At 42.7% G+C, this 14,422-nt stretch overlaps 1 protein-coding gene across 1 annotated transcript; it reads right to left on the bottom strand.

Moving 5' to 3' along the window:
* Nucleotides 1-9,131: 9,131 nt before the first annotated feature.
* On the bottom strand, nt 9,132-13,841 carry LOC109933351 (zinc-binding protein A33-like). Its single transcript, XM_048616658.1, has 3 exons — nt 13,786-13,841; nt 13,353-13,465; nt 9,132-11,592 (listed from the first exon to the last, which is right to left on the bottom strand). The coding sequence occupies exons 1-3, from the start codon at nt 13,839-13,841 to the stop codon at nt 11,054-11,056; spliced, it is 708 nt and encodes a 235-aa protein (XP_048472615.1). The 3' UTR covers nt 9,132-11,053.
* Nucleotides 13,842-14,422: the final 581 nt, after the last annotated feature.

Raw genomic sequence — 14,422 nt, 5'->3', positions numbered from 1 at the left:
AAAGTGATGTTTTGTATCTAGCTCATGGACTAACTTACTCTCTGTACCTGATTGAAGAGACCTGCGGCAATTAGGTCTCTCGTGGCCCTCTCAGAAGTCAGTGCTCTGGGAACTGCCCTGATTCCCTAGGGGTCACAGAGCTCACTATAAATATTGCTCATTAACTTGTTTTTTAGAAATGATGAGTTTAATGAAATCTGTTCACTTTCTCGCTGGAAGTTTGGCTTATATATAAATCAAGTGCGTTTCAATGCATTGCCTCATTTTGATTTTTTCTGCTTTCACCTGAAAATGGATTTACAGGAGCTTCCAACTGAAATTCTTTTTTCCATTCTTGCAATCCTTGGAATTCCTGGTAAGTGGTTTAGAGTTTCTGTGACATTTTTATTGCTGGTTTTCTGCATTGAATTTCATCTATGCAATTTGCAGCTACACCCCACGAATGGATCTCCTTCTTGTCACTGAGTTTGTCTGCTCTTCGTCACTATCAGTTTCAGATTGAGTACAATTAGTCTTATGCCAAATGTCTTGGAAAAACCTGTGTTTAGCCTGATAAAAGGGAATTACATGAAATGATATAGAGTTAGCTACAGTGAACTGGTTGGATAGATTAGCAGAAATGACTGTAAGCAAGTAGTGGCAGACATTTAAGGAGGTAATTCAAGACTTTCTGAAAAAAGGAACCCCGGTAAGTAGCAAAGATTCTAAGAGATGAATAAACCAACCATGGCTAATCAAGGGAGTTACTGAGTTGAAAGATAAAGCATACAAAGAGGCAGAAATCAGTGACAGCCTGAAGACAGGGATAAATTCAGAATTCAACAAAGGAGTACTAAAAGGACAATAATGAGAGAGAAAGTAAACTGTGAGAGCAAGCCAGTAAGCAATATAAAAACTGACAGTAGGATCTTCTTTAAATATATAAAAAGGAAGAGCATGGTCAAAGTAAACACATGCCCTTTCGAAAATGAACTGGGGAGATAATCAGAAGGAACAAGGAAATCGCAGAGAACTTGGACAGATATTTTGCATCACTCTTTACAATGGAAGATACTTTGGACATCCCATTAATTCTAAAGAATATGAGTGGAGAAATTGAGTCTCATCTTCATTACTAAGGAAGGAGTATTAGACAACCGAATGATCCAAAATGCAAATAAGTTCCCTGGCCCTGATAGGTATCTACAGACATAGTGGATACATTGGTTGTAGTTTCCTAAAACCCTTGGAATCTGGAGTAGTACCAGAAGTTTAGATAACAGTCAATGTGCCACTCCTATTCAGATAAAGTGGAAGACAAAAAGTAGCTATATCTATTGTTGAAAATGAATTGGAATCAATTAATAAAGGTGGGATAGCAGAAAATTTGGAAAATCCCAATCTCATCCAGCAGAGTCAGCACAGCTTCATGAAAGTGAAATCATGTTTGGCAAATTGATTGGAATACTTTGAGGAAGTCTCAAACAGAATGGACAGAGGGGAAAGAGTAGTCATGTTATACTTGAACTTTGAGTTCAACAAGGTACCTCCCAAAGGTTACGTGATAAGATAAGAGCCCCATGCTGTTGGAGATAAAACATTGGTATGGATAGAGAACTGGGTAATGGCCAAGAAACAATGAGTGCAGATAAAGGTTTCTTTTTCAGGTTGGCGATCCACGACCATGATCCATGCTAGGATTACAGCTGTTTGCAATATATATTAATGAAATGGAGAAAGGAAGGAAGTCACCAAATTTGCAAATGACACCAAACATAGTGGGAAAGGCAGATTGTGAGAGGGATACAAGCAGTTTACAGAGAGATGATGATGGGTTAAGTAATTGGGAAACAAGTTGGTAAATGGAGTAAAATGGATACATTTCAAAATCCGGATTTTCTTTTCAGCGAACTTGATGACAGTGTTCATTCTTTCCCAAGGGAAGTGCGGCCTTTCCCGAGGAATCACTCGCTACATGATTGCCATGGCAGCAGGAGATCTGATGGTCCTTGTCTTCAATGTGATTGCAAGCCAAATCATCGGTTATCATTTCCCGAACTGGCTGCTGAGCTACACTCCTGTCTGCCGACTCAGTGCTTTCCTGCAAGGGCTGAGCCTCCAACTCTCCACCTGGTTTACCATAGCTTTCACCTTTGACCGCTTTGTAGCAATTTGCTGCAACAAATTAAAGATGAGATATTGCACTGAAAGAACGGCCAATGCTGTCATATCCACCATAAGTGTGCTTAATATTTTGATCGACATTCCCTTCTCTTTTCACCTTGAACCCAGTTACGTTCTGAACAATGTACAGAGGGGCTGCCGCACTGTCAGTGGTTACCTGACTTCAGCGGGCTGGGCAGCTCATCGGTGGCTCACCAATTTCTCAAGCACATTTCTTCCTATTCCCCTGCTCCTGCTGCTGAATTCTCTCACTGCCTGGCACATCGTAGTGGCCAGCAGAGCTCGGAGGGCCCTGAAGAGCAGCAGCGGTGGTGCTGTGAAGATGGGCAGTGACCACGAGCTGAAGAGCAGGAAGACCTCCATTGTTCTGCTCTTCACCATCTCCGGCTGCTTCATGGTGCTGTCGGTGCCCATCACTGTCATCTATTTTTGTTTCAGCTTCACCCATCTTTTGGCTTCCCAAAGTTCCAACTCACTCTATTTGGCAATCAGGACAACATTCCTGATGACATGCACCAGCTCCTGCACAAACACTTGTATTTACGCACTGACCCAGAGGAGATTCAGAGAGGAGATGAAGAATCTGCTGAAATATCCCTATTCTCTACTCCGTAAGCTACAGAAATAATTTGCTTTTGCAGTGGGAGGCGGTGATCCAGTGATAACCTCAGTGGGCCAGCAATCCAGAAGCCAAATCTAATATCCTGTGGACACAGTTTCAAATTGTATCAGGCCAATTAGTGAAATTTCCAGTCAATAAAAATCTCGCCTAATGGTGACTATGTAGCCAATCATGATTGACAAGCCTGAAAGTTAATTGTCATCTCAGAATTAATGCCCTTTAGAGAAAAATTCTGCCAGCTTTGCTTAGTCTACCCACTCATGACATCAGGCCTACAGTCCTCTGGGCAATAGATGCCAACCTAGTCGGAAATGACAATGTCTTCAAATTAACAAAATACATTTGTACAGCACCTGCATTTTATAATTCTCGATGCAACACATCTGATCCTGAAAGCTTGGGCTAAGCCCCACTTGTTTCAGAGTTGCAGCATAACGCAGGTTGGCACGGTGGCTCAGTAGTCAGCATTGCTGCCTCACAGCGACAGGTTCGATTCCACCCTCGGGTGACAGTGTGGAGTTTGCACATTCTCCCCGTGTCTGCATGGGTTTCCTCTGGGTGCTCCAGTTTCTTCCCACAGTCCAAAGATGTGCAGGCTAGGTGGATTGGCCATGCCGAATTGCCCGTAGTGTTCAGGGATATGTAGATCAGGTAGGTTATTGGGGAATGGGTCTGGGTGGGATGCTCTGTGGGTGGGTGTGGACTTGTTTCCACAATGTAGGGATTGTATGAACACATATGACCAGGCTGGTTCAACTTTGGGGCTTTCAGTAATTTTACACCAGACATTAGTGAGACCACATTGCAGAGTTTGATGCGGTTTTGGCTGTTTGTGGGGTCATACTGATTGTTTGAAGAGTTTTTTTTTCCTTTGTTCATTCACAGGATGAGGGCTGGGCCAGCATTTATTGCCAGAGGGCAGTCAAGAGTCAACCACATTGCTGTCGACCTGGAGTCACATGTAGGCCAGACCAGGTGGGGATCGTAGTTTCCTTCCCTAACGGACATTAGTGAGACGGGTGGGTTTTTTCCCCCAACAATGGATTCATGATCATCACTAGATTCTTAATTCCACATATTTATTGAATTCAAATTCCACCATCTGCTGTGGCAGGATTTGAACTCAGATCCCCAGAATGTTATTGGGCCTCTGAATTAACAGTCCAGTGACAATACTACTAAGCCATCACCTCCCCAGATTAACTGGGATAATACCACATACAAATCTCTGCAACTATGAAGTAGAATCTGACACATTGGGCTTCTTTTCATTCTGAATGAAAGAGGTTCAATTGATAGAGGCAGTCAGAATAGTGAAGGGTTGGCTCAGAGTGGATAGGATCAATGATTTATGGGTCTAAAAGTAGTGGACATCAATTTAGAGATGAGTTGGAAAGACTTCCAACTGAAAACAGAGGAACTTTTTAACCCTTGGCTATCCGAAAGTGCGGGATAGATTGTTAGAGTTACTGCCGGAAGCAGTGACCAGATCAATAGTGAAGAATGGGTTGAGACTGAGACAAGAAGAATTCACAGGCCACAGGTTTGGAAGGTGTTGTCCTAGGAGCCTCCTTAAGTTGTTGCATTGCCTCTTGCAGATGGTACAGTTTGCTGAACGTGTGCTTTGGTAGTGCAGGTAATTAATTTTGAAGGTTTTGGGTGATATGTTGATGCTTACAACTTATCAGCCCAAGCCTGAACGTTGTCCAGATCTTGTTACATATGGAGTGGTAGATGGACTTTAATTTGAATAGATGCAAGGTGTTGCATTTTAGTAAGACAGACCAGTGCAGGACTTAGAAGATTGATGGTAGGCCCCTGGAGAATGGTGTTGATCAGAGAGACATAGGCGTGCAGGTATATAGTTTCTGGAAAGTGGCATCACAGATAGACAAGGTGGTGAACCACCTTGGCACACTTGCCTTCATTTGTCAGAGCATGGAGTATAGGAGTTGGGTGACATGTGGCTATTGTACAGGATATTGATAAGGCCACATTTGGCGTACTACATACAATTCTTTTCTCCCTGCCATAGGTAGGATGTTACTCAACTGGAGATGGTGTAGAAAAGATTTACAAGCATGTTACCGAGGCTGGAGAGTTTGAGTTATAAGGAGACACTGGATAGACTGGGACCTTTTTTTGCCCTGGATTGTAGGAGGCTGAAGGGTTACCTCATAGACATTTATAAAATCATGAGGGGCATAGATAAGATAAATAGCCAAGGTCTTTTTTGCAGGATATGAGAATCTAAATCTAGAGAGCTTAGGTTTAAGATGAGAGGGGAAAGGTGTACAAGGGACTTGAGAGTGGTGTATACATGGAATGAAGAGCTCGAGGAAGTGGTAGTGGGAAGTATAATTATAACCATTTGAAAGACATTTGGACAGGTGCATGAATATGAAATGCTCAGAGGGATATGGGCCAAATGCATGCAAATGGGACTAGTTCAGTTTAACAAACTTGGTCAGCATGGACGAGTTGGTCCAAAAGCTCTGTTTCTGTGCTGTGTGACTCTATGTATGCTTCACTTTCTGTTCAATTGTGAAAGGCACTGAACATTGCACAATTATCAAGGAACATCCCCAGTTTTGATCCCATGATGGTGAGAAGGTAGTTGATGAAAAAGCTTAAGCTGCTGGGTAATGATGAATCAATAATTTGACCAATTGATTGCACCAAATTCTGAGGTTAGATCAAAAATTTGAATGATTCTATTGATTTGACTCCATACTGATTGGTGACTGAATCTCCTAGGCTCCTGCACTTCCAGCACAAAGTATGATGTTCCCATTCTTGGTGTGACTGAGGACCATAGCCATAAACTGCAAGAGGATATCAGCAGACTGGTCAGATGGGTACAACAGGCAAATAGAAACCAATCCAGAAAAGTTTGGCCAATGTACTTTGTGGGGGAGAAGTTTGAGAAGACAAGGTTTTGCACTATTTTAGATCCAGTGTTGAATAATAGAGCAATGTGAATTATCAATCTCATAACAAATGATCCTTTGGGAAATAGTGATCATAATATCATTGGACTCGATTTAAGCTTGAGAGAGACATAACGAGTCCAAAACTTGTTAAACTTGAATTTAAACAAAACCAAGTATATGGATGTGAGAGGAAAACTGAATGAAGTTGATTTAACAATGATGCCAAAGGATATGAAAGCAAATAAACCTTGGAAAACATTTAAGGAAATAAACCACAAATCAATAACATGAAAATGTGAGTTGAGTGTAACTGTCCTTAACATAAAGGCCACAATTGTGACATCAAGGAACCTCAGCTAAACTTGACTGAATTGTCCCAGAGGGGAAAAGCTTCCGCTGGTTAGAGTCCCACCTGGCACATAGGAAGACAATTGTGGTTGTTGGAGGTCAGTCATTTCAGCTCCAGCACATTTCTGCAGGAGTTCCTCAGGATAGTGTCCTAGGCCTACCAATCTTTATCTACTTCACCTATGACCTTCCCTCAATCATTAGGTCAGAAGTCATACAGTCATAGATCATACAGCATGAAAACAGACCCTTCGGTCCAACCAGTCCATGCCGACCATAATCCCAAACTAAACTAGCTCCACTTGCCTGTGCTTGGCCCATATTCTTCCAAACATTTCTTATTCATGTACTTATCTAAATGTCTTTCAAGCATTGTAACTGTGCTGTCATTTACCACTTCCTCGCGAAGTTCATTTCACACACAAGCCACTCTCTGTGGGAAAAGAAAGGGCCTCATGTCTTGTATAAAGCTTTCTCCTCTCACCTTAAAAATATGCCCCTAGTCTTGAAATCCCCTGGCCTAGGGAAAAGACACCTGCCATTCACCTTATCGATACCCCTCATGATTTTATAAACCTCTATAAGGTCACCTCTCAATCTCCTATGCTCCCGTGAAAAATGTCTCAGCCTATCCAGCCTCTCTGCATAACTCAACCTCTATTCCTGGCAAAATCCTGGTAAATCTCTTCTGAACCCTTCCAGCTTAATAATACCCTGCCTATAACCAGGTGTCAAGAATTGGACACAATATTCCGGAAAAGGCCTCTCACCAATGTCCTGTAAAACCTCAATATCCCAACTCCTATACTCAAAGATCTGAGAAATGAAGGGAAGCATGCTAAATGCCTTCTTAACTACCCCATCTATATGTAATACAAACTTCAAAGAATTATGTACCTGAACCCCTTGGTCTCTCTTTTCCACAACACTAGCCAAGGCCCTATTTTTAATTGTAAACGTGTTGCCCTTGCTTAATTGTCAAAATGCAATTCCTCAAGTTTATTCAAATTAAAATCCATCTTCAGCCCATTTACTTAATTGGTCAAGATCTCTTTGTAATCTTAGATTACCTCCTTCCCTGTTGATTATACCACTAATTTTGGTGTCACCCACAAACGTTCTAACCATGCTTTCTATATTCTCATCTAAATAATTTATATAAATATAAATCTGTAGAAATGACAAATCAAAGTGGACCTAGCACCATACCCTGTCAGGGTTTTCACTTATGTTTGCACAATGTTCAGCACCATTCATGATTCTTCAGGTACTGAAGCAGTCCATGTTCAAATGCAATAAGATATGGACAATATCCAGGTTTAGGCTGACAAGTGGCAAGTAACTGTTGTGCCACGCAAATGTCAGGCAATGATCATCTCCGATAATCAAAAATCTGACCACCACCCCTTGACAATCAATAGCATTACCATCACTGAAACCCCACTATCAATATCATAGGGGTTATCATTGACCAGAAATTCATATGGACTCACCATACACAATTATACATACACTGGTTCCAAGAGCAGATCAGAGTCTCGAATCATTACACAAATAACTCACTTCCTGAATCCCCAAAGCCTGTCTACCATCTACAAAGCACAAGACAGGAGTGTGATGAAATACTTTCCACTTGCCTGGGGTAGTGCAGCTCCAACAACACTCAAGAGCTGAACACCATCCAGGACAAAGTAGCCCTCTTGATTGGCATCACATTCACAAGCACCCCCTCTCTCTCCTCCATCAATGCTCAGTGGCAACAGTGTGTACTATCTCAAAGATACACTGCAGAAATTCACCAAAAATCCTTAGACAGCACCTTCTAAACACACAACGTTTTCCACCTGGAAGGACAAGGACAGCTAACACATGGGAATACCACCACTTACAAATTCCCCTCCTAGCCACTCACTATATTAACTAGGAAATATACCACCATTTTTTCAGTATCACTGGGTCAAAAGTTTGGAACTCCCTCCCTAACAGCCTTGTGAGTGCATCTACATCCCAGGGACAACAGCAGTTTGAGCATGTAGCTCAGTACCACCAACTCCGGGCCAGTTATAGATCAGTAATAAATGCTGGGCTAGCTATCTATAACCTCATCCCATGAATGAAGAAGAAACAAAGTTCACCCTAAGAGAATATAACATTTAATCTGGCAGTCAGAGCCTCAGGCATGCTGCACTACTGTAATAGATTTGTATGTTTGATCATTACGTTGAAATCTAAGTTGGGGGAGTTGATCCAATGATCTTGTGACTCAGCGGTGATAGAACAGGATCAGCCATCACTGTGTTTTATTTACAGTAATTTTCTGAGAGCAAGGGAGTAGTTAGGAGAGAATTCAGGACAAGAAAATAAATCATTTCATCCAGCAGCAAACTGAAAAATAAAAGCTCCATTAGTCATCAGAATTTGATGATTATTTCATGTTGAATTTGTCTGATGCTGATATAGTGATTAGGAAAGTTTTAACAGAAAGGGCAGTGGAAGCTGGTTCAACAGTAAGTTTCTGAAGGGTAGATAACTGGAAAGGAGAGGCTTGGCTGTAGCAATGTTGTATTAAACACGTCAATGCCATCAGGCGCAATGTGTTTGAATGGTCCCCTATGTGCTGTAATATCTACAAATCAGTGAATTTGTACTGAAAAGTATTAAAATAAAAATCCTGGATCTGAATAACCATTCAGTATGCCCCATGTCAGCATGTGGAAGGAATAACTGAAAATGATTCTTTGGGTGTTTTGCAGCTTGAATGGTAGTCAGTTGACTGGATACCTGCTGTGCAATGCCAATAATGTCAGTTCAATTTCCAAATCAGCTAAGGTTAACATGAAAGACTTCTACTCCTCAATCTATCCCCTTGCCTGGGGTGTGGTGACCCTCAGCTAAAAGTCACCACCGGTTGTCGCTCCCTCTGCAATAGACAGTGGCAATATGCTGACTTCACAACAATTTGAACAGTCGCATTTCATCATGTACTTATTTTGATGGGCATGAACTAAAAATCTTTGCAAGATGTATCTTTTTACAGCCGTACTCTAATTTATGTTCAACCAAGCGACAATTTCAATCATTTTTATTGGAAAGAAATGAAAAACACCAAAGTTCTCAAGATAAGACAGTAAAAGTGGCACAGCAGGTAAGTGTGACAGAGGTGGGGTAAATGTGGCAGATAATGTAGTGTCACTGCCTCTGCCCCAGAAGTTCCAGGTTCAAGTCCCACTCCAGGACCTGATGGCTAAGGATGGTGAGCTCTGAAGCTGCTCAAACAGGATGATTATCAGTCTGAAGAAGGGTCTTGACCCGAAACATCAGCCTTCCTGCTCCTCTGATGCTGCTTGGCCTGCTGTGTTCATCCAGCTCTACACCTTGTTATCTCAGATTCTCCAGCATCAGCAGTTCCTACTATCTCTGATTATCAGTCTGTACATTTTCCCATAAATGCCAACAGCGGTTGGTTGGAGCAGGAGCTGATCCCTTATGAGCTGGAGCCTTAGCTACAAGGGTCCATTGCTCCAATCAACAACAAGCATGGGCTGGTTTATACAAAAAACAGGAAGTGCTGGAGATACAAGAGCTCTTCTGACCCAAGGGTCACCAGACTCGAAATGTTGACTCTGTTTTTCTCCCTGTCTCTCTCTCTCTCTCCATAGATGCTGAGTTTCTCCAGCACTTTCTGCTTTCGTTTTCAGATTTCCTGCATTGGCAGTTCTTAGTTTTATTATTATGGATAAGTTCATGTTGTCACAGCCACTGGAACTCATGGAGCCCACAGCAAAATGATATGAATTCTAGTTTGTAGAAACAATATGCAGCCAGTAAGACAGGTTGTAGCTTTGGATTCTCGATGGAACTGCTTAGCACGGAGAAAGTGAGTCTCACCACTAACTTGGTGCACAGTCAGACTGGAAGCATGAGAAATAGAAGCAGGAGTAGACCATTCAGCCTCTTGAGACTGTGCCACCACTTGATACGAGCATGGCTGATCTCATCTGGACCTGAACTCCACTTTCCTGTCCAGTCCTATAACCCTTCGTCCCATTACTAATGAAAAATCAGTCAATTCCTTCCTTCTTTAAATTTATTCAATGTCCTGGTATCCACCACACTACCACTGGGGTAGTGAATTCCACAGGTTCAAGGTCCCTCCCCCTTTCAGAGAAGTAATTTCACCTCATCCCAGTTTTAAATCTCCAATTTCCTTATCCTAAAATGGTGACCCCTCGTTCTAGATTGCCCCACATGAGGAAACATCCTCTCTACATTTACCATGTCAATCCTCTCCAGTATCTTATATTCGTCAATTAAATCTCACTCATTCTTCTAAACTCCAGCAAGTATAGGCTTGGGGAGGCAATGGCCTAGTGGTATTATTGCTGGACTGTTAATCCAGAGACCCAGGTAATGTTCTGGGGACCTGGGTTCAAATCCCACCGCGGCAGATGGTGGAATTTGAATTCAATAAATATCTGGAAATAAGAATCTAATGATGACCATGAATCCATTGTCAATTGTCGGAAAAACCCATCTGGTTCACCAATGTCCTTTAGGGAAGGAAGCTGCAATCCTTACCTGGTCTGGCCGACATGTGACTCCAGATCCACGGCAAAATGGTTGACTTTGAACTGCCCTCTAGGCAATTAGGGATGGGCAATAAATGCTGCCTTGCCAGTGATGCCCTCATCCCATGATTGAATAAAAAATAATTGCTCAATCTCTCCTCATAAGCCAAACACCTCATCTCTGGAATTAATCCAGTGAACCTTCATTGAACTACCTCCAATGGAACTCCACCCTCGTGTAAGTAAGACACTCAAAACTGTACACAGTACTCCAGGAGCAGTCTCACTTTTACAGTTGCAGCAACACTTCCTTATTTTTATACTCTATTCCTTTGGCAATAAATGCCAAATTCGATTTGCTTTCCCTATTATAGGAAGGAGAGATGCTCTGAATAGGCCACTGTCTGTGTCCCATTGAGCTACAGTTTCAAGTGGAAGAGCTTCAGCACCTCTTTAGTCACTGTCTCCGGGAAAGGCAGGAAGAATGGGTAAATCTTCTCTGTGAACGGGCTTGTGGAGGTGTAGAGATGTGTCATGTCATCGCCATTATAAAAGGACACCTGCCCTTCCTTGTGGTCCACATAGACTCCCACCCTCCTCAGATTTACGTTTAAGCAGCACTTGGATTTCGTTGTGTGCTCAGGGCCATAGACATTTCCATTCCACTTTCTCAAGGTCCAGAACCCATTTGAGGGCGTCAGCGAAACAGCCCTGTGCCTGTCCACGGACTCCTTCGCCACACCAACAATCCACTCATCAATGCTCTCCACGTCGACCTCCCAGTAGTGTTTGCCTGAAGTGAACCCTTCCCGCGTCAGCACGCAGCCGTAATTACTAAACCGCTTGGGACTGCTTGGCATGTCTTTCAGCTTCAAGCAGCCCTTCACCATTGTTTGGTCCTTAGAGAGGACAAGGTCCAAACTTGCTGACTCTGAGTCCAGTGTCAATGGGGCAGGAACTGTAATCGAGAGAGAAACAGATTATCTTCAGGTGCAATTGAAATATAAAAGAACAAGCTTTATCCCAATCAGAGTCTGCAAGTTCAAAAGAACATTAGACCAATTTTAGATGTTTTAAGAGACCCATATCTTTTAACTTGCTGTATCTTAGGAAAGAAATAGAAAAAGAATTGTTTTGTTCACCAAAGCTTGTATAAGGAATTGCTGCAAGCTGCTGAAACTCATTGTGAATCATGTTTACACTGCTGCTTTGCCCAAGTAGTGCAGAGGAGCGGTGAGGCTATTGGTACATAGGCTGACACTAGGGTGTGTGTACAAAATGAGGTTCGGCCAGTGGTTTGTGAAGGTATGACCAATTCTGGATGACAAAGGCCACCAGCCTGAGAACTGAATCTGATTGGCTCCTGAGTAGCTGGACAGCTTCTCCGTGAGAACGATACTGGAATAAGCTTTCAGACGGCTGCAAGAGGCAGATGGTATGTGAAATAACTCCACAGAGGCCCGTATCCTGTCACCAAGTTATCCTTTGTTTACACATGAGAGTCCTTGACACTGATTCATCTGCCTCAGAGCTAGCTCTCAGAGTGAGCAGAACCTCTGATACTCCTGTTTATATCTGTCAGCCAGTGCTCCCAAATTGGACCAGGTTAACAGCCCCAATCAAGGAACTCGTATTCTATGAGGTCCAACTGGCTGACTTTGTTAGAATCACTGCTGCGTTTAGTGAAACGCCTAGTACCTGAAGAAAGTCAGTTTATTTTCCCCCATCAGTTGCTGTAAGTAACTAGTAACTAAGAGATTTTGCAGTTAGTGTGTGCCTCCTGTGAAGAAGTGAAAAGAACCTGGAGATGAGAAATTGAAGAAGAGAAAATCCTGCCCACCTAAAAAATCATCTCAGTAGGTAAGGGCCAGTGAATTGCTTCCCCAGTTATTTTTCCCTGCACCCATAACACCATTTTTTTTTGCACTATCTATATGTGTGTTTAGGGGAGTTTATATGGGGATGGTGGGGGGGGGGGGGGGGGGGAACGGGTTAGGGTTTTAACAACTAGAGTCATATGTCAACAGACCACAGTTGTTTGCCTGTGGTTAGAATCTACTTATTTGTAATGAATAGTAGTCCTTGTGATGACACGAACCCGGTCTATGTTATCTTTTAGCCTGGGACTGTACAACAGGCAAATTGAGCACTTTGTGACTTTGATCAAATTTGTAATTTTGTGATAAATCTGGGAATAGTGAGGCTTGATTTCCAGTATGTTAGTGCACCCCTCCCCCCCACCCCCAACCGTGAAATGTGACAAGCAATAACAGTCTTAGAAGGAACACAATATAGAGTTGCAGGTGGACACAGTGTTCTTTTGGTTTGCACCTTAATCAGGACTTAGTTCTCAAAGTGCTATTCTTGTGAGAGTTTAATGTCATTGGAAGAGGGTGTGCAGGAAGCAGAATGAACAGGAGAGGAGCAAGAGAGATGAGAGACAGATTAAGGGGGGGAGAGTGAGATGATGAGAGAGGAGAGGGGGGCAGAAGATAAGATGGTGAGAACAAGAAAGGGGCAGCATGTGAGTGAAGAGAAGAGGTGGAGGGGGGAGAGAGAACCAGAGAAGAGAAGTGAAAGAGAGGAGACGAGGGAGAGAAAAAAAGTGGAGAGGTAAAAAGAGGAGAGAATAACAGAAGAGAGGAGAGGAAGGTGAAGTGAGGAGAGGAGATGAGACGAGAGGAGGAGAGAAGAGGGGGAGACGGAAGAAAACGATACCTGGGCTGATAACATTCAGCATCTGTTTCCATACTGTGTACTGCAGAGGTCCATTAAACTCCCCCAGATTCAGTTCAGGCATCTTTAGAACAGGTTTTGTCTGCGAGTCGCATCTGGAAAGCAAAAAGAAGTTTATCAATAAAAACCAAAGTTGCTTCAGCAAAGAAGCTGAATTCGGATTACACAACAACACATTGGGCTAAAACGGGTTTTGTGCGGCAGGTGGGGAAGAAGCGATATAAAATGGGTATTGCACCTCAACAATCTCCCTTCACCCTGTATCAGACCCCTTGCAGTCCCTGTCCTGGGAGTATTTGATGGGGGCACTGTAGAGGCAGTGTACCTAAGCCATATTGTCCCTGTCCTGGGAGTAACTGTTGGAGTTAGTGCAGAGAAAGCTTTAGTCTGTATCTAACTCCATGCTGTACCTAACCTGAGAGCGTTTGATGGGGACAGTGTAGACAGAGCTTTACTGTCCATTGAATCCATTCTGTGGCATGTTTGGAAAACATTAGGAGTGCCCTCTTGATGGGGAATTTTGTGGGATGATATTGACAAAGTGAAAGCGGGAACAGGAAATATAAATTAACTGATACCTTACCCACCTCTGAAGAATGCTTTTGATCTCCTGAAAAAGAAAACAAAGGAACATTGACTTTAAGAAGGTGCAATTATCTTGCAACTTGCTAACAACGTACCGTGTAATATGGAAACATTATTCTGAAATTAGGGACGCTTTACCCATGATTCATGCATCCCAACACTCCATTCCACCTGTTGACAGGGTTAGGACAGTTGATCAGATTCCTACTTGGATGAATCTACACATCCTTCAATGAAGTAGTATCAAACACTGCTAGACACTCTATAAACCCCTTATAAAATTATCAACCCCAAATCAAACCCCTCTCACCTTCTTCTATTCCAAAGGAAATAAAAAACCCACATTACCAAATCATTCCCCTGCCTAAACTTTAAATTTCCACAAACTTCTTTGATTTCATGGGCGTGGGCCTCACTCTCTGGGTCAGCATTTATTGCCCATCCTTAATTGCCCTTTGATGTGAGTG

This window comes from Rhincodon typus, chromosome 35 (genome assembly GCF_021869965.1).
Source record: "Rhincodon typus isolate 14 chromosome 35, sRhiTyp1.1, whole genome shotgun sequence".
NCBI classification, from domain to species: domain Eukaryota; kingdom Metazoa; phylum Chordata; class Chondrichthyes; order Orectolobiformes; family Rhincodontidae; genus Rhincodon; species Rhincodon typus.
Note: the sequence above shows the minus strand (reverse complement) of the source record. Positions and strands in the feature narration are given on the sequence as shown.

Coding starts and splice junctions, on each gene's coding strand:
- LOC109933351 (XM_048616658.1), bottom strand. CDS start 13,841: ATGGATTCAATGGACAGTAAAGCTCTGTCTACACTGTCCCCATCAAAC. Junction 13,466..13,785: donor TCCCCATCAAACGCTCTCAG/GTTAGGTACAGC, acceptor TTTGCTTTCCAG/ATGCGACTCGCAGACAAAAC. Junction 11,593..13,352: donor GCTGAATGTTATCAGCCCAG/GTATCGTTTTCT, acceptor TCTCGATTACAG/TTCCTGCCCCATTGACACTG.